Raw genomic sequence first — 19,135 nt, forward strand, 5'->3', positions numbered from 1 at the left:
TCCCTCAAGAGCAAGAATCTGTGGGATGATGCCTCAGGTCCACCATCGACATGTAGATGTAAGGTAGTAAGTAATAAATGTAAGTAGTAAAGGTCATAGCCAAAGAGGTATTGGAATGAGCAGAAAGCAGGAGGTCAGGCCCCTGCAGGTAAGCGGAGAGGCCTTCCCCAGTCTAGCCTTAAAGCAAACCATGGAAAACTCTTTAGAGCAGTGTTTCCCAAACTAATTTGACATTGGAATGCTTTGGGGCTTGAAGTAGACAGAACTGAGAAATTCTGATCTGAGAAAACTGGGTGTATGGCATAGATCTTGGAGTAAAGGGGGTTAAGGAAATTTTGGAGTGAAACAGAAACAAATCTATTTTTGCAGTAAAAATGCTGCTACATATAATCAGCTTTTTGTCCATTCATATATAATTTCATATTTGATAGTTTTGGAGAGTACTATCAAAAGCATGACAGTTATGAACACCAGGGTCATAGGATCTTGACTTGAGAGAGAACTTAGAGATTATCTGGACCAACCACATCATTTTATAAATAAAAAACCCAAGCCCAGAGAGGTGTCCAAGGATACAAAAATAGGAAAACAAGGATTCTAATCCAGGTTATCTGTCTCCAAATTCTGTGCTCTTTCCAATGTGTCTTACCAGCTTCTGACACAGCATGGAAAATGTTTATTCTAGAGACAACAGAGTCTGATTATTGGGGCACTGAACTGGGGAGTCAGCAGGTCTGGCTCTCAGCCAACGTGGGCCCTGGAGCTCCCTCAGACCCTTCGGGTATTCTCTTTGCAACAGGAAGCAAGGGGGATAATGATCTCAGCAGCTCCCTCTCCCCTTATTCCCTCATCCCTCCTAAAGAAAATAAAAGAAAGAGAAGCCCTAAGTAACAAACTCTATGTCCCTGCATTGTATTTTGACTGTGGTGATAAATAGTCTCCTGTGCTAAGTCTGTGAGTGGCCAGAGAAGAAGAGGGGTGCAAAGGGCATTATTATTATTGTTAATTATTATTATTAAATTGGAATGAGAAGTCCTGTTTCTGTCTCCAAGTACTGGTATGACCTTGGGCAAGTTACTCACTGGCCCTCAGTTTTCTCATCTGCAAATGAAGGAGTCGGGTTAGGTGATTCTAAGAAAATTTTTATTCCTAGCAAGCTTTGATTTTATATCTGTGGCATATATCCATTTCTATGTGTGCATGTATGTGCATTTGTGTAAATAAGTGTGAGTACAGTTATATGCCTATTTGTTTTACATAAAAATAACACCCTAATTTTTGACTAATATTCTAGAGTCAGGTCTTCATCCCTAGGACTCCACAGGCTGTGGGAAGGAAGGCTCCCCAATTTCTTCTTGCAGCCAGCCCTAGTTTCATTGGCAAGGTAGGTTTCCCTTACAGAGTACATAGTCAGACAGACTCTGAGGAAAACCTGCTTTTCTTCCTTGTACTCAGGATGGGGCTATGCAACGAAACCACTTGGAGGGACTTTGTCTTCTTGGGCTTCTCCAGCTTTGGAAACCTGCAGTTCCTGCTCTTTGCCATCTTCCTCTTCCTCTACCTCATCACCCTGACCAGCAATGTCTTCATCATTGTCATCATTCGACTGGACAGTCACCTTCACACCCCCATGTACCTTTTCCTCTCTGTCCTCTCCTTCTCTGAAACCTGCTACACTCTGGGGATCATCCCCAAGTTACTTTCAAATCTGGCAGTTGGGAGCCAGGCCATCTCCTACATTGGTTGTGCTGTCCAGATGGACTTCTCTGCCTCCTGGGCCTGCACTAATTGCTTCCTCCTGGCAGTGATGGGCTTTGACAGGTATGTGGCCATCTGTGCCCCACTCCACTATGCTAGCCGTATGCACCCCACTCTCTGCACCCAACTAATTGGCACTTCTTTCCTCAGTGGGTATCTCATAGGGATGGGGATGACACTAATTATCTTTCGACTCCCATTCTGTGGCTCCCACGAAATACACCACTTCTTCTGTGACACCCCTCCAGTGCTGAGCCTGGCCTGTGGAGACACTGGCACGAGTGAGCTGGGGATCCTTATCCTCAGCCTTCTGGTCCTCCTGGTCTCTTTTTCACTCATAACCATCTCCTATGCCAACATCTTGGTGACCATTCTGAAAATACCCTCTGCAAAGGGGAAACAAAAGGCCTTCTCTACTTGTGCTTCCCACCTCACTGTGGTCATTGTGCATTATGGCTGTGCTTCTTTCATGTACCTTCGGCCCAAGGCTAGCTACTCGCTAGAGCGGGATCAACTCATTGCAGTCACGTATACGGTAGTGACCCCACTCCTCAACCCCATTGTCTATAGTCTGAGGAACCGGGCTGTACAGGCTGCCTTTAAGAATGCCCTCCAGGGGAAACTTCTGGGGAAAAGATGAGGTTAAGGAAGGTAGCCTAATATAGTGGAAAGAAGGCTGAAGTTGGAATGGAATGTAAGCTTCTTTAAGGCAGGAATTGTTTTTTATTCTTCTTTGAACCCCAAAGTTGAATACATTCTGAGTATTTTAAAATATTTGTTGGATGGAATTACTGGATCTGAATCCCAGTAATGAGACTTCGTTTCTATGTGACCACAGGTATCTAACTTTTTTGTTCCTCACTTTCCTCATCTGTGAAATGGTGATAAAATATTTGCACCAGGGCTAATGTGAGGGAAAAAAAAAACTTTGTAAACATTAAAGTGATAGAGAATTGTAAGCTATTATTATGGAAGGCCTGAGCAGGATAATTTTCTCAGAAGGCTGGGCACATCTTCAAGATAGAAGTCATTGAATTGTCTGGGATTCAGGCAATTACTGCTTTGGTCCCGACTCGCTCCAAAGGAGAATAGGTTCCTCCCCTGATTGCTCTTCTAAACTCTTGGAGTCTGTTTGGAAGCAGTGTGATGCAGAAGAAAGAACATTAGATCTGAAGTCAGAACACCTGGATTTGAGTCTGGGCACTACTGACTATCACCTGTGTGACCTTGGGCAAATCACTTAAATCTCTAGGCTATAGTTGACTCCTCTATAAAATAAGGGGTGAGAATAAATTACCTCTAAAAAGGCTCCTTCTTATTCTAAATGTATGATCCTATGACCTAGAATGGAAAAAGGCAAGCTGCTTATATAATAAGCCTCATCACGTTTAATAAAATTCTGACTCTGACAGTAACCAACTAGACAAGCAGGGGGCAAATTACTTAATCTTTGAATTCTGTTTCCTCACATGTAGAATGGTGGTGATAATGCACGTAGCACCCAAGGCAGGGCTGTTATGAGGATTAAATGAGATATGTTCCTATAGTGCTTTGAAAATCATAAAGCATGAAATACACATTGGTTATTATTATTCATTATTATTTTCAGTTTCAGCCACACATTACCTCCCTGGGTTTCCATTTCCTTATATGAAATGTGAGGAAAGGACAAAATAATCTCTAAGGTGTTTTCTAGCTCTAGCCTGATTGATTCTCTGTGGATTCTACTCCTGTCTCATGTGTCATGCTGAGGTGTATAGGAGTTAATCTATGTATCCAACTCCACTTATCTCCTTTCCAGTACTCTCCTCTTCCAGCCCCAATCCTTCTACAGGTACCGACTCACTGTCATTGAGTTGACTCTTGAAAGGGTAGATACCTATCCTTGAAGTGCTTAGTTCCCAATATTCCTCTAGTTACTTCCTCAATCTGGGCTTCAAGACATTTACTGCAGGATTAATTAAATAAAATTTTAATTTTTTCCGCTTTATTTATCTTAGACTTGAATACATTACTTTGTTCTCCCCTTTTACCCCCCTATTCCAGAAGGCTACAATTAAAGTTGAATATATTTATATATGGATATATTTATATGCTACATATATACATGTATACATATACACACATTCATACATATAAAGACATATTTTCCCTAAGAAATTCTACTCCTGATCTTTGTTTTTATGTTTGTGTGTATCTCTTATTTCCTATCTCTCCTGACTCCTCTACTTTACTTCTATCTGCTACCTTGCCCTCCAATTACTTGACCTACCCTTATATCCCTCCCTTATCCTCCCATTCCCATTAATCTAAACACTCTTCTATATCCCCCTTTATCCCTCCCCCTCCGCTCTAGTGATACCTCCCTTATCCTCTCCCCACTCCCTATTGCCTTAGCATTTATTACTTTCTGAATTTAGGAGACTTTTATACTTTTATAGATATATATGTATTGTTCCCTCTTGAACCTATTGCCTATGAAAGTAGGTTTTCAGAACTAACAGCCTTCCTCCCCCATCTAATTCTTCTGTGCTTGTTCTTACTCTCACAATTTATTTGTGTAAGATAATTATCCTTTCTAGCTGTTCCTAAAGAGTTTTAATTTTTAAAGTCATATCATATTCAGATATACCTCAATCTTTCTTACAAACTAATTACTAATAACAATCTTAGACATTTGTTTTACATACATAAAAGTTAAATAATCTGTCCTTATTGAGTCCCTTGTAATTAGTTTTGGTATATATCTTATATTTATCTTGACTATCACATGTCAGATCTTCTGTTTTTTTATTTTTTAAACAGAGTCCTGAAAGTCTGAAAGTTCATTGAATGTTCATTTTTTTTTCAGTCAGGATGATTCTTAGCTTTGCTGGGTATGATATTTTCGGTGAGAACCCCAGTTCTTTTGCTCTTTGATATATAATGTTCCAAGACCTGTGGTCTTTCAGGGTCACTGCTGCTAGGTCTTGTGTGATTCTAATTGTGGTACTGTCATATTTAAATTGTTTTTTTTTCTTTTTACTTGTCACATCTTAGCCTTGTGCTAGATGTTTCAATTTGACTATAACATTCCAGTGGGTTTTTCTCATGGGATATTTTTCAGGTGGGGATTGGCGCGTTTTTTTTTTTCATTTCTATTTTCCCCTCTTGTTCTAATGCTTCAGGATAATTAAAAATATCTCTTTGTTATTGTATCAAGATTCTTTTTTAACATAACTTCCAATTAGTCCAATTATTCTTACATTTTCTCTTCTTGAATTGTCCTCCAAATCAGTTGGTTTTCTTGAGATTTTTCACATTCTCTTCTATTTTTTCATTCTTTATATTTTGTTTTATTATTTCTTGATCTCTTATAACTTCACTGACTTCGCCTTCCACAATTCTGATTTTCAAGAAGTTGTTTTCTTCTTTAAGATTCTGGATTTTGTTTTCTAACTGGTTGACTTTTTTTGTAATCTTGTTTATCTTGTATTGTTCTTATTTTTATTTTTTGTTTTTCTTCAATCTCTCTCATTTGATTTTTAAAGATTTTTTTTAATTCTTCTGTGTTTTTTGGGGGGGTCAGATCAGCATTTGACATTACTCTTTGAGATAGAAGAGGGTTTCTTTGCTTCACTATCCTCCTCTGAAGATGAACTCCAGTCTTCTCTATTCCCATAGGAACTCTCTATGGTTAGATTCTTTCTCCTTTGTCTGTGCATTAAAAAAAAAATGTAATAGCTTAGTTTTTATAATCACCTCTAGTCCTGGGGCATGGAGGATAGTGCCTCTAGCCACAGATCCTTCTTCAGTTCTCCCCTCTGGTCTGGTACTGGAACAAAGACCTTCAGCTCCCTGTAAGTGCCCACAGTCAATGGCATCCCTATCCCACTGCTTCTGGTTGCAGCACAGTTGGATCTGGCATTCCTTGTCAGCAGAGGTTCCTTTGATCTCCCACTCAGACACTTTATTCCTCTCACTGTCCTGGGGGTAAAAGTTCCTGTGGCTGGGCTAAGGCATCCTCCCAACCAAGCCAAAGCCAGGGTTTACTGCTTGTTGTTTAAGGAGACCTAGGACCTAGCCTGAAGGTGTTTATTCTTCCCAGGGACACAAACTCATCCTGGATTTTTTTCAGATCTTCTCCAGTTGTCCCAAGAGGATGCCTGTTTTCCCCTGCTCTTACTTACTTTTACAATTCTATGCTCACCCTAAGGCACTATTTCATCTCTTTTGTGGGGGAAAATCTTGAGAACTTGGAATTTTCTGATCTAATCCACATTCTTCCCAGAATCCTCTCATCTAAATAAAATTTTAAATTGTGCTTAAGCTCTCTATGTCTGTTTCCTCACCTATAAAATGTGGGGCTTAGACTAGAAGATCTAGAAAATCTGTTATTCTCTCAGTTTTATGATGTAGATATGTATGATATGGAGCAGCTAAGTGGCACCATAGAACAAACACTGGGTCTGGAGTTAGAAATACCAGAGTTCAAATGTGAACTCAGACACTTTCTAGCCATGTGACCCTGGACAATTCACTTAACCTCTGCTTACAGAAAAGAAAATGTTGAATCACTCCCATATCTCTGTAAAAAAAAAAAACTCCACAAGATGACAAAGAGTCAGAAATGGTCAAACAATTGAACAACAACAACAACATGTGGTATAATGGAGATTGCCCTAGAGTCAGGAAGACCTCGCTTCAGATCCTATTTTTGAAACTTACTGTGTGACCCTTGTCAATTCATTTAATTTCCCCATACCTCAGTTTCCTCACCAGTAAGATAAGGTCATTAGACTTGATGATGCCTAAGGTCTTTTCCAGCTCTAGATCTATTATCCTCTGCTCCTGTGTCCATTTGTGGGTATGTGTAAGAGAAAGAAGAGAAGAGAGAAAAAAATCAGAGAGGGAGAGTAAAAGGCAGAGGGACAGAAACAGAAGAGAGTGAGATATAGAAAGGCAAACAGAGACAGAGAGAGAGATAGACAGACTTTTAGACTAGGGTTTTGTATTATTCTGAAAGGCAATACCATACAATGTCATTGTGAAACAGGGATCACGGAAACATTTAGCAGAAAGCCAGGGAAAAGCCTCAGCATTGGGATCTCAGTCTGTAGGTCCATTATGTTGTTTGTATGTGTAGTATATACTTGGAAGCAGAAGGCCCAGGTTTGAGTACTGGCTTCATAGTTTACCATCTGTGTAAGCATCAGTAAACCACTTTGGTTTTTTTTTAATACCTTTTCATTATCTATGGAAAACAGAGAAAATAATACCTGTCTGCCTACCCCACATGATTGTTGGGATCATCAAATGAGACCATATGTGAAAGACCTTTGTAATTTATGAGGTACTTCAGTAATGAAGCAGAATTATGTGGAGGATGTGACCAGGACTTGTGCAATGACATGATGCTCTTTGTCTCTGAAGACATCTGCCTTTGGAAGGGAAGGACTTTATGTCAACATCCTGAAATAATAGATTGAGGGCTGTAAGGGGCATTAGGGAGCACCAAGTCATCTGATTCCCTCATTTTACAGATGAGGAAACTGAAGCTTAAAGAGGATGAGCAACTCATCCAAAGTCATTTAGGCAGTAACCCCATAGAGCTAGGATTGTCTCAGCTTTCTGACACCATGCCCAGTGTTTTGCATTCTACTTTACATGCTGATGGTGACATCAAAGACATTGCTTTGTTGGGGTGTTGATAGTGTTGATAGACCCTTGGACTACTGAGCCATTGAAATGTTATTGAAGATGACTGAGGGATGACTTTTGTAGATTTGTCTTGATCCCTTGGACTCAGGTCTATAAAGGTAGAGTTTGGTCCAAAGGGGAAAAAAATAGGTCTACCTATCAAAACAGTTTCCTTTCTGCCCTCCTCCCAATCTTTTCAGCTTCCTTTTGTGTTATCTCCTCCCCCATTAGATTGTAAGTTTCTTGAGGGCAGGAACTTTCTTTTTTCTTATTTTTATCCCCAATACTTACTGCAGTATATAGTAGGCATATAATAAAGGTTTGCTGTATTATTGTATCATACCAGGAATCCCTCAGTCCCAAAGAAAGAAGGCAACACACACACACACACACACACCTCTCAATAGGCAATAAGTAGTCAAGCCAACTCTTCTTCTGCTTCTGATGAATATCACCTTCCGTGAGATACCAGTATAGTCTACCAGACTTAGAATGTTACCCTAAGATTTAAGGTTCCCATGAAAAGGGAATTTTGTATTTGAGATTGCTAAAGATTCAACTCCCTTCCCATTGGAGGTCATTAATGAAGTCCAAGGTCCCAAGTTTGCTCCTTCATGTCTAGGCCATTCTTATTACTCTTCTCTCCTAAAGGCTTGGTTTGGGTCCTTGAGTGGAAATCCAATTCTTTCCTCAGTACTAGATCAAGTAACTGAGTGCTGATCAAGACCAAGCCTTCTCCTTGCCTAAGAGGCTAGATCCAGGGATTTAAGTAGAACTCCTCTTCTCTCTTAGAGGTGGAGGTTGGGAGTGGCCATTGTTTTACAGTTGCCTCTAGTTGTTCACATATATCTAGGGTCAGATGAGGGTAGGCAATTTGGTGAGGCAGGCTTACCTTCTACCAAGGACCCTAGTCTAGTCTGGTTTTTTGCTTGTGCTTAGTTCTCTCGGGATCTGTCATCTTTGGCACATCGGTTTGCTCTATTTTATAGGCCCAAGCCGAAGGATATGTTTCCAATCTCTAATTACCTTGACTCAATCAGTTACACTCAGTGAGTTCAAGGGACCTATTCACACACTATTGGGTAGGGGTCCTTAACCATCTTGTAGTGTCATTGGAGATGACTTCACTTTCCAGAGGAAGCTGGTTTTAAAGATATGAGCCTTTAATTTTATCAGTCCTTAACCAGGTTCCTCTAGGTCACACTGTCTTAAAATGATATGCCAAAGATAAAAACAAAAATGTGTTCCAGTATTAAATGGAAATTATTTGGTGATTATCTATATCAACTTCTTTATTAGGGAGACAAAAGATCTATTTGTACTTAGCCATGAATTCATTAATTCTAGAAAGCACAAATTCCCAGTTTGGATCAGCAGGACTTTAATTCAAGTCATCTCATACAAAGGGAGATCTTAGCTTTACAAATCCACACATCCCCACCCCCTTTTTTTCCCCACAGTGACTCAAAATACACCTGAATCTGTAGTTCTTGAAAATATCCAGGGTCTTGACAGAGTATAAAATATACTCTTTGAGCATCCTTCTCCTTCCCTAGTCACATCAGGATCTTCTTATCAGTTACCAAAATATGAATTTGTGAATCCAACATAGTCATAGCCAGCAGTACGGCCACGAGGATCTGTATAGGGCTGCATTCGTGAGGCACAGAATTGTACCTGCTCTGGAGTGAGGGCCTGGAAGAGAAAGAGTTGTGGTGACAGGCATCCTAGGGAAAATGGTTACTTCAGTCTCCAAGCTTAGTGATGGAAGCAGCAACAGATGTGAGAGATACCTCTATTTCTCCCTTCACTAACCTCTCCCACTAACCCTACACCTAAAAATTAAGATGGCCTTGAAATTCCTCAAGCTCACCTTGTCCAAGTGATAAAACCTCAAGTGCCAGGCCATTGCATTAATCCCTATCCCATGAACTTTCATATATACAATCTATAGACTATTCCTTTACATTTGTCTTTTCAATATCTGTTACTTTCTCTATGTCTCCCCAATCAGATAAGGAGCAACTTGAAGGAAAAAGCCATGGCTTCCTCCTTTCTCATCCCTTCTCTCTCCCCCTCTGCCCCACCCAAGACCCTGGTAGAACAAGTTTTGTATTTTCCTTTCTTCCCTAATCTTCCTTCCAATATCTCCACTCCCTTCCTTTCCCTGAATGAATACTAATCCTCACCCTTATGGGAAAAAAATCCAGAATCTTCATTTCACACAGACCCTCAGGTCTACCACCTACCTTTCCAATGAATTATATATAGGGACCTCTGCCTTTGGGACATACATGGCTGTTCAAACCACTTGAATAAGCAGGGAGTCACCAACTATGATCCTACTGGTAATATGTAGCATTTCCATGGCTAACCCTTTCTCTTGCTTTTCCATTCTAAAGTCTCTGGGACCATACCATTGGATTAGTTTCTATACCTTCCAAACCCCATGTACTTTTATCTGATCTGCATCATTACATAACCTAAGAACTCTTGGACCTTGCCATACACCTCACCTACCCCTAGAAATTTAGAGTCTTTGCATCTACTCTGTAGGTGAACTATCTAATATTTGTTGATAAGCTTAGAATATGAGCTCCATTAGTCCAGGGACGATCCCATTTTCCAATTTATATACTAAGAGCTTCCTACTGTGCTTGACTCATAATAATCATCCGTGCTTTTTCATTTAGTCATTCCTTTTATCCTTCTGGACATCTCTTCAGTGCTTAGTCTAGAGCTTTTGGTACAGGGGCCATGTGAGAGAGCAAAGAGGAAATAGTATTTAGAATCTGTGCAGAAATGACCAGGAAAGGCTGATAAAGAAGCACTTAAACAACATAGGCATCAGGGCTAAAATCACACTGGTTCACTTGGAGATCACTAACCCAACTAGATATCTAGAAATTGAATTGATCCTCACCAAAAAAAATCCAAACAAAAACAGAAGAAGACTTAGAATATAATCAGGAAAGAGAAGGGGCAAAATTTCGCATGGAGAGGGGGTGATCTATATAAAAGCTCAGAAGCAAGTCAGGTGCAGGGTGTGGGAAGTTTGTTGACCATGCATGATGGTGTTGTAGCAGGAGTACTGGATATGGAGTCAGAAGACTTTCGTCCAAATTCTGGCTCCCTGGATCTCGAGAGCTACTTACCTTACCTTACCTTACCTTACCTTAACTTACCTTACCTTACCTTACCTTACCTAACTTTACCTTACCTTACCTTACCTTAGCTTACCTTACCTTACCTTACCTTACCTTACTTTACCTTACCTTATCTTATCACTACCTTGGGCAAGTAGGAGCTCAGGCAAATCATTTTTGTCTTTCTTGAGTCTCGGTTTCCTCATCTGAAAAATGGGTAGCTCAGGGGATATTGGAAAAGCCTTCTAACTAAATCTTAAGAAAATACACACTGATCATAGATATTAATGATCACAAAGATTAGTATAATTAATAAATAAAGGTAATGGAGTACAGCTGGGGAGAGGAATCTTTAAAACAAATACAGAAAGGTTCAGATCATTTGACAGTATGTAATAATTTAATAGAGTCCAATTTGTGGGGAGTGGTGATGGAGATCTTTAAAATAAATGCAGAAGGGTTCAGAGATTTTGAGAGTATACAAGAACTTTTATACAGATCATAAAGATTAGCATAATTAAATAATAAGAGTAATGGGGTTCAATTAGGGGAGAATCTGTACAGAAAACGAGGAAGGGTTCAAATTTGATATGACAGTCAGAAGGGAGCTAAATTGTGTTCTTGTGTGGGAGAGGCACATAAGTGAATACTGGTTCATAGGAGCATAGATTTAAAATGGAAGAGAAGAGACCTTAGAGATCATCTAGCTGTCCAACCTCCTCATTTAATGAAAGAGGAAACTGAGGCCCACAGAAGTAAGTGCTTTGCCCAAGGTCACATAGTTTGTAAGTTATGTTTCCTCTAAATCCAAAACTCTTTCTGGTGCATTACCCAAGTTATTCTGGCAGCTATGTGTAGGATGACCTGGTAGAAGAAACCAGAGACCAAAAAGTAAATAGTGCTAGTCACTCAAGCGAGAGGGCTGAGGTCTACATTCAGATGGTATGTGAGGGAGGTGGGTGCAGGAATGGAGAAGAAGGGGATGGGTTGCAGAGTCTGACCTGTTTCAGGTCGTCCTTTGTGATGTAAGCTTTACCCTCAGCCAGGGCCTGGAAGCCATTCTCAATTTCTTCACTGGATTTAATGTTCTCTGACTCCTTGTCAATCAGGAATGAGGTATATTCCTCCAGTGAGATGTAGCCCTTCCTGGGGGAGAGAGTTGGGAAGGGAATAGTTTAGTAGTTATGTCCTTTCTCAAGAGGAAAAACTCACATTAAATTTCAAAAAAGCATGAATTGAAGAACTTTTGTCTTGGTTCTCATGGATAGTGGAGAGAAAAGTTGGCCACAAAGATAAAATATAAAAGCTAATTTCATATTCCAAAGGTAGTAACCTTAACCTTGGCCTTTGACTTCCAGCTCTATTTGCTCCCTGGGAGCCCACTAACTCATTGTTGTATGTGTGACCATCTGTAAGATGAGGATGTCAGTTGACCTCAGGTCCCTTCCAGTAGACATGCCCTCTATCTTTGGCCCTTTTAAAATTCTTTTTGACAACTGGATCTTTGATCTCATTCACTAAATCTATAACATGTCTTTCTCCCTTCATGAACTTAGGACAGATCTTCCTTTTCCACTGATGTGGCTCCCTGAGTATAACCCCATGGAAATCTCCTGCTGTCCTCATGTTTCTAATTCTGCTTCTGACTCCATTTTTATACAGTTTCAGAACAAACAGGACCCTTCATAGACAGGGCTGAATCATCAATTTCCCTTCCTCCACTCCCCTTAAAGAGTGGGGCAGAGCTCATTACCAAAGTTATCTTTAATAATTATGACTGACTTAATAGGCTTACAACTGGCATTAACTTTACCTCTTTCTGCAAATTTTCATACTTGCCACTCCATTTTTATTTCTTTTAAAAATTATTTTATTTTAATGTATGGAATAAAACAAGCATTTCCATAACATTGTATAATAAAAATGACTGCATTTTTCACACACACTCTCTCCCTCCTGCCATTGTCCACTATAATTTCTTCTTTCTTCTAGTTGTACTATCGTCACCTCCAAGTCCATTTCTAATATAGTGATTAATTTTAGGAGTCTACAATGTATCTCCTGATACTCTAACTGGATCAGGGGATTCAGAACTAACTAAGGATCTCAAAACACATCACTTTCTTTCATCCTACCTACTTAGAGGAGAAGGCCAGTGAGTAAGTAAATAATCTGTTCTCTCATCCCTTCTGAGACCCTTCTTACTCCTTTCTTGCCATTACTGCCTTAATTTCCATCCTTGTCATGCTTCTTACCTTCCAGGATCCACAGCATCCAGGAACTTTTCAAATTTAGGCTCAGGTTCTCCTTCCTCAACCATGGGTAAGTAGTAATTGAGGCCTCTGAGGCAGGACCGAAATTCTTTGTGGCTCAGTCGTCCAGTCAAGGTCTCATCAAAGTGTCTGGATGAGAAGATAATTAATGCTGATACTTCTTCATGGACCAGAGTAGGTAAGGTAGTCAACAATCATTTATTAAGCACTTACTAAGAGTCAGGCACTATGCCAAGGGCTGGTGCTTCAAATAAAAGCAAAAATCAGTTCCTGCTCTTACATAGAGTTCATTCAAATTCGAGAGAAAACATGCAAATAAATAAGTAATATAAGATATATACAGAGCAGCTAGAAGTAAATCTCAAAGGAGCAGTTTCTTTTCTCCTCTAACTACTGTATACTTCCAGTCTTGAGGATGCTGGTCTTCTTATGCAGGAACAAGCTGGAGTCTACTTGTATCAGCTCGGGAAAGTAAACTGAAATTTTCAGCATAAACCTTTATATGTCGGAAATCAGCAAACACTACAAATCAGGTCTTGATTTTGCTAATTGTCAAGACTTTAGAAAATTATAAAGACAATTTAAATGGAGCAGATTCAACTTGAAAGTGTGTGCTGTGTACATTTATGTTTTCCTAGCGAGACAGCTGTTAAATATTTACCAGCATACTCCTGGTCTTATACTTACTGATAGGTTGTGCTAAATTCCTTGAGCGTCTCTTCACTTACACCAATCATGTCCCTGCAATGAATAATCATAACATCACATACAAAGTATTTTCTCATGGATGCCTACCAGCTCTACTATCTCCCATGGAAAGAGACAGTACAACCATCTGCTAATATCAGTTCACTTGAGAGCAAAACAGATTCCCCTAGCAATTATAAGAATGGCACATGGGTCATGAAATAAAAATTGGGAAAGCTATCAGGGCCTTGTGGCATTTATAGCTGGTGACTATAACTCTGTAGTGAAGAAAAAAACAAAGAGTGTTCAGGGATACTGAGACTGTAAACAACTTACTACTTGGTAGAGTAACCAAATCCATAGATCATAGAAATTAAAGAATCTTGGAGATGGAAGGGACTAGAGAAGCCATTTAATCCAGTCTCTCACTGCTATTTCTCAGTCTACCAGCACTGGAAATTTCCTGATGCTGGTGATTCTGACTGACTTTATTTCAACATTACTGAGGAGTGGGAAAGTGAATCATTTAACAAGCATTTATTAAGTGTTTACAATATGATTATTGGGTATATGTAGGAGGGGGAGCTCCTATATGTAGCTCTTAGAACCCATTTTGACCTCAGGGAAGTGAGTCAGAGAGGTCTTACACTTGAGCTTAAGGAAACAAAAAGCTAAGAATATAAGGAATCTGGGAGAAGTTTCAGGCCAGGATCAAATACTGCCCCAAATCACTTGAGTTGCACCTGAAAAGAATCTCTATGAATGTATAAAGCGTGTAAAGCATTTTGAATGGTATCATGACATATGAGACTGAATGCTGGTCTGGAAATCAGGAAGCTCTGGGATCAAATCTCACATCCAGCACATATTAGATGCATGACCATGGGCAGGTTATTTAACATCTATAAGCCTCAGTTTCCTCATCTGTAAAATGGGGATACTTATACTCATCAAACATTGCTCATGCTATTATGAGACTCTAATGAGATAACATAATTTTTGAAAACTTTAAAGTTCTATTTACATGTCATATATTGTTATAATTATGATAGAATATACAGGTCATTACAAAGTGCTCACAAAAAAGTAATTCCATTGAAAGGGCAGTACTAATAGCTTTTGAGTCTTTGCTCTCCATTCTACATGGTAAGCTCCTTGTCCTCTCCCATTCACTGTGTGTTTGCCCCCAGTGTCTCACTAGACCCCGTGGAGTTCTCATCCCTTCATCCAGGCCTAGTCAAAGCCTGGAGAGTTCCTAGATTTCCCATGGGCCCACAGTACTTGGCTTGGATCTGCTGCTCGAGATTGTGCTGCATCCTCATTCCTAGTTGGTGGAGCTGGTCCCACTGCTGGGCTAAGCCAATGGTGCTGTATTTGATGTCCAGGATCAGAGCATCCTCCATAGTATCCCCCAGGTCCTCAATCTTGCTCAACTGACGCTTCATCACCTGAATTTCCTTCTGCTTCCTCTGGAGAGGAAGAAGAGTGGGGAAAGATTAAGATTTATCAATGGAGGGATAGCAACCTGGATGGATATATCTACTGGAGTATCTTAGTCCTGTTTTTGCTCAGAAGCCTGGGGTGATGGACACAATGCCTACCTTGAAGCAAGGAAGACCTTAGTTCAAATCTTGCTTCTATGTGAATCTGGGCAAATCACTCAACCTCTCAATGCTCTAGGCAACTACAGGTTTTGTTCAGTCATTTTTAGTTGCATCTGACTCTTCATGACCCCAGCTGGAGTTTTCTTGGCAAAGATGTTGGAATGGTTTGCCATTTCCTTCTCCAGCTTCTTGTATAGATGAGAAACTGAGGCAAACAGGGTTTAAGTGACTTGCCCAGAGTCACACAGCTAATAAGTGTCTAATTTGAGTTCAGGTCCTCCTGATTCCAGGCCTGGTGCTCTATCTACTATGCCACCTAGCTGTCCAGTGAGGGAAAGAAGTTACTAAATGATTTCTGTAGTCTCTTGCAGGTCTAAACTTGTGACCTAAAAAATAAATATAAACATAAATTCCCACATTTACATTTGAAAACGACTTTACCTATCAAGTTTAAAGAGAGACATCTTTTACATTCCATGTTTAAAAAAAAATCAGGATCTTAGCTAACAGCAAACTTAATATGAAGCAATGTTAATACATAAGATGCTTAAAATAAAAACAAAAATAAGGAGAAAAAAAGTTCTTGTGACCTTAGGCTGTATTAAGACAAGGATAATTTCTGGGATGGAGGAAGTGGTAGTGATACTGTAATCTTCCTGGTCAGTTCTGGGATGCTGTGTATCTGGAGGGACACAGATAAGCTAGAGCATGTCAATTAACTGACTATCCAGAAGATAGTCCCCAGGATAGTGGAAGAATTGGAGAATGTTACACCTCAGGATTGGTGGAACATACTGCAGCTATTTAGGCTGGAGAAGAGAATGTTTAGAATGCACAGGATCCTAAATATCAAGTATTCGGGGGGCTGACATAGAAAACAGTGCCTGGTACATAGTGGTGCTTAATAAGTGTTCACTGAATTGAACTGAGATTTGACTTGATCAATTTGATTGATTGGTTGGTTGGTTTTGACTTTTTTTTTTAAGGAAAAACTCTTAGCAATTAAAACTATGGGAACCAAACAGACTGCAGTGAAATTCCCAACATAGAGACTGAATGACCTCTTATAAGAAATGTGGCAGGGGGAATTCATGCTTCAGGTAAAGACTGGACTAGATGAATAGAAAGGTCCCTTCTAACTCTTAGTCTGACAGTTATCTATGTCATGAATTGAGGGACAAGAGGCAGATAGGATTCCAGCACATTTCAGTTGATTGATGGTCCTCAATTATCTAGGATCTCCATTATTTCCCCATGAAAGTTGGAAAAGAGCATATAGTTATAAACTAAGGGGGAAAATGGTAGAGGGACATCCATGATGTATATTCTGTCAATTTAAAGATAACTACCCAGTAGTTACTGTCTAAACTCTCAGAAGATCTTCTCAACCACCCAGCAAGTTCTTTGAATAACCCATCACAGTCAGACCAGCTTCATGACCAGCTTCTTCCACCAAAACTTTTGGGGGCTATATGACATTTTGATCTACCCTGGCTAATTTTTTCTTTCCATTATATTACTCTGCCACCCAATTAGACTGGAATAGCCTCCTTAGAGCAGACAAGGAAAGCCTCTGATAGGTCATGCCATAAAGTCTACAGGATGTGAGGTCAGTGCTATTCTCTCCCCCAACCTTGAATTCTATAATATTCCCACCATAGAGTTCACTTTCATTTATTTTTATAGGGAGAGTTATTCTAACTAATGGACAGAAATTTTGGGACAAACAATCCACAATGTTAAATTATCCCCAAAGCATTCCATTTTGATTTGGAAGTACATTTTATGATATTTTGCAATCATTCTTCTTAATGCTAATTACAAAGAAAAAAAGCTCTCTATGTAAATCTATATCTCTAACAAGACCTATGCCTATATCTTTGTATTATCAGAATAAACACATAAATACTCTTTATAATACCACAAAGGGAGGCCTTTTCATCTGAATATCTAGTAATAAGAGAAGGGAAAGAGGAAAAAAAAATCTTTGACATGTTAGCTTGGGGGTCCAGAATTTGACAACACTCTAATGGATCTGGCTAATGCTAAAATCAGTCTTCATTTTCTGGACATACATTGACTGACAATGAGAGGAAGATAGCCCTAGGTTTAAGAGGAACCAGCATGGGAATAAACATTTATATATAGCACAATATAGTGGGAATAGCATTCCCTCAGGGACAGCAAAAGTGAGGTTCAAATTCTGGCTGAGGCTACTTGTGACTTTGTGAAAGTACCTCTTAGGGCCTCAGGTTCCTCATCTGGAAAATGAGGTGGTTGAAATAGATAATTTCTCAGTTCAGTCCATCTTTTCAATGACTAACTGAATAACAGAGTTGTGAGACCTCCACATTGATCTAGGTGTCACATTGGTATCCCTTGAGCTACTTGCTGCTCCATAAACAAGACAGTCTCTTGGCTCTAGGCATTTCCCTTAGCTGTCACTCACAATTGAAATGATCTTTTCTTCTCATCTCCACCCCCTGGCTTTCTTTATGTCTCAACTAAAATCTCGCCTTCTACAGGAAGCCTTTCCCATTTTTGCCATTTGTTCAGTCATTTTAGTCATTTCTGACCCTTCTTGATCCCATTTGGGATTTTCTTGGCAAAGATACTGAAGTGCCTACTAGTTTCTTCTCCAGCTCATTGTACAGAGGAAAAACTGAGTCAAATAGTGTGTTAAGTGACTTGCCTAGGGTCACATAATCTAGTAAGTGTCTGAGGCCAGATTTGAACTCAGGAAGATGCATATCCCTGATTCCAAGCCCAGTGCTCTGTGCACTGTGACACCTCATTGCCTCAGCCTTTCCCAACCCCTTCCATTAAACTGACTAGATCAGAGAATCACAGGATTTGCCCAACCTTCTTCAGATTGCTCAGAAACCTTATTAAAAAGGAGGCAAGAAAAAGAATTAGAATGAAGAATTAAGGACTCAACCAGCTAATATAAAAGAAAATGATTCAAAATTTTAAAATCTTGAGTCTTACTGCTATCAGTCATGCAACCTCTTCCAGAAAATCTATAAGAGGGAACCTGCCACCCCCAAGGTGGTCCATCACACTTTGAGGAGGCTCTGATTATTAAAGAGTAGTTTGGGGCATTTCCATTTGGGTTTGAATGGCCTGACATAAAACCCAAAATGACCTTTGTACCCACTGGAGGCTCCTAAGTTTCTTTTCTGGGTCCAAACACAATAAGTCTAATTTTTCCGCTTATGTAATGTTTGAACATGTTGAAGGCAACAGATCATCACTCTAAGCAGGGCTTTCTTACTCTCTGTGATTCAAGCAGCCACAGGCACTGCAGGCACTTACTTTATTAGCTTCCAGCTGAGATTCCAGGGTCCCAGTTTCCTTGAGCAATGATCTAGTCAGAAAAGCAGAGGAAAATGTAACAAATTATAGAGACTGATGGTGCCTGTGGAGTTTCACCTGCTCAAAGCCTCTTCATTTTTGTGTCTCCTCTTCTGCTCCCCATTGTTTCCTGAATTATACTGTGCATGTAAAATGTTCTCCTACCTTACATCTTCCCCAAGCTCCAATTATCCCTGAAATTCTCATTTCCTAAGAAGCTTTCCTGGATTAACGAGAGAGGATGATTTGCTCCTAGCATGCTCAGCCTAGGATGGGGCTCCTACAATTCCAAATCACTCTGTGCCCCCTCTTTCCCTTACCAATTCTTATTTTTATTTTGATACTAACAGGTTACAGTGGATATCAAGGGTAGAAATTAAGGTCACAGAAACCAAAATGGGCATCATAGGGGCTGTTTCATTCTTTGTATTTGTACCCTTAATGCCTATATCGATGTCTAGAGAGGAGTGGAACCTGTGGCCCTCTAGGTCCTCAAGTGAGGCCCTTTGACTGAATCCAAAAGCTTTAGGACCTTGTGACCTTGAGGTCACATGTGACCACATGTGACCTTGAGGTCACAGGTTCCCCACCCATGGGCCCCTAGTCCATAGTAGTTACTGGATAAATGCTGACT

At 39.9% G+C, this 19,135-nt stretch overlaps 2 protein-coding genes across 2 annotated transcripts in view; one reads left to right on the top strand and one right to left on the bottom strand.

The window, feature by feature from the left end:
* Positions 1–1,456: 1,456 nt before the first annotated feature.
* On the top strand, positions 1,457–2,398 carry OR10Z1 (olfactory receptor family 10 subfamily Z member 1). The gene has a single exon (XM_069062812.1). The coding sequence runs from the start codon at positions 1,457–1,459 to the stop codon at positions 2,396–2,398; it is 942 nt and encodes a 313-aa protein (XP_068918913.1).
* Positions 2,399–8,801: 6,403 nt separating this feature from the next.
* SPTA1 (spectrin alpha, erythrocytic 1) overlaps positions 8,802–19,135 on the bottom strand; it is a 98,330-nt gene continuing 87,996 nt past the window's right edge. Inside the window, exons 49-54 of the mRNA XM_069062813.1 lie at positions 18,463–18,514; positions 14,825–15,012; positions 13,544–13,597; positions 12,839–12,985; positions 11,585–11,729; positions 8,802–9,132 (exon numbers count right to left, since the gene is read on the bottom strand). Coding sequence (XP_068918914.1) covers positions 9,013–9,132; positions 11,585–11,729; positions 12,839–12,985; positions 13,544–13,597; positions 14,825–15,012; positions 18,463–18,514 — 706 coding nt within the window. The 3' untranslated portion in view covers positions 8,802–9,012. The remainder of the gene's footprint in view (positions 9,133–11,584; positions 11,730–12,838; positions 12,986–13,543; positions 13,598–14,824; positions 15,013–18,462; positions 18,515–19,135) is intronic.

Source organism: Petaurus breviceps, unplaced genomic scaffold (genome assembly GCF_028583685.1).
Source record: "Petaurus breviceps papuanus isolate PSGF00001 unplaced genomic scaffold, PetGlider_PUasm1.0 90510, whole genome shotgun sequence".
Taxonomy (NCBI): domain Eukaryota; kingdom Metazoa; phylum Chordata; class Mammalia; order Diprotodontia; family Petauridae; genus Petaurus; species Petaurus breviceps.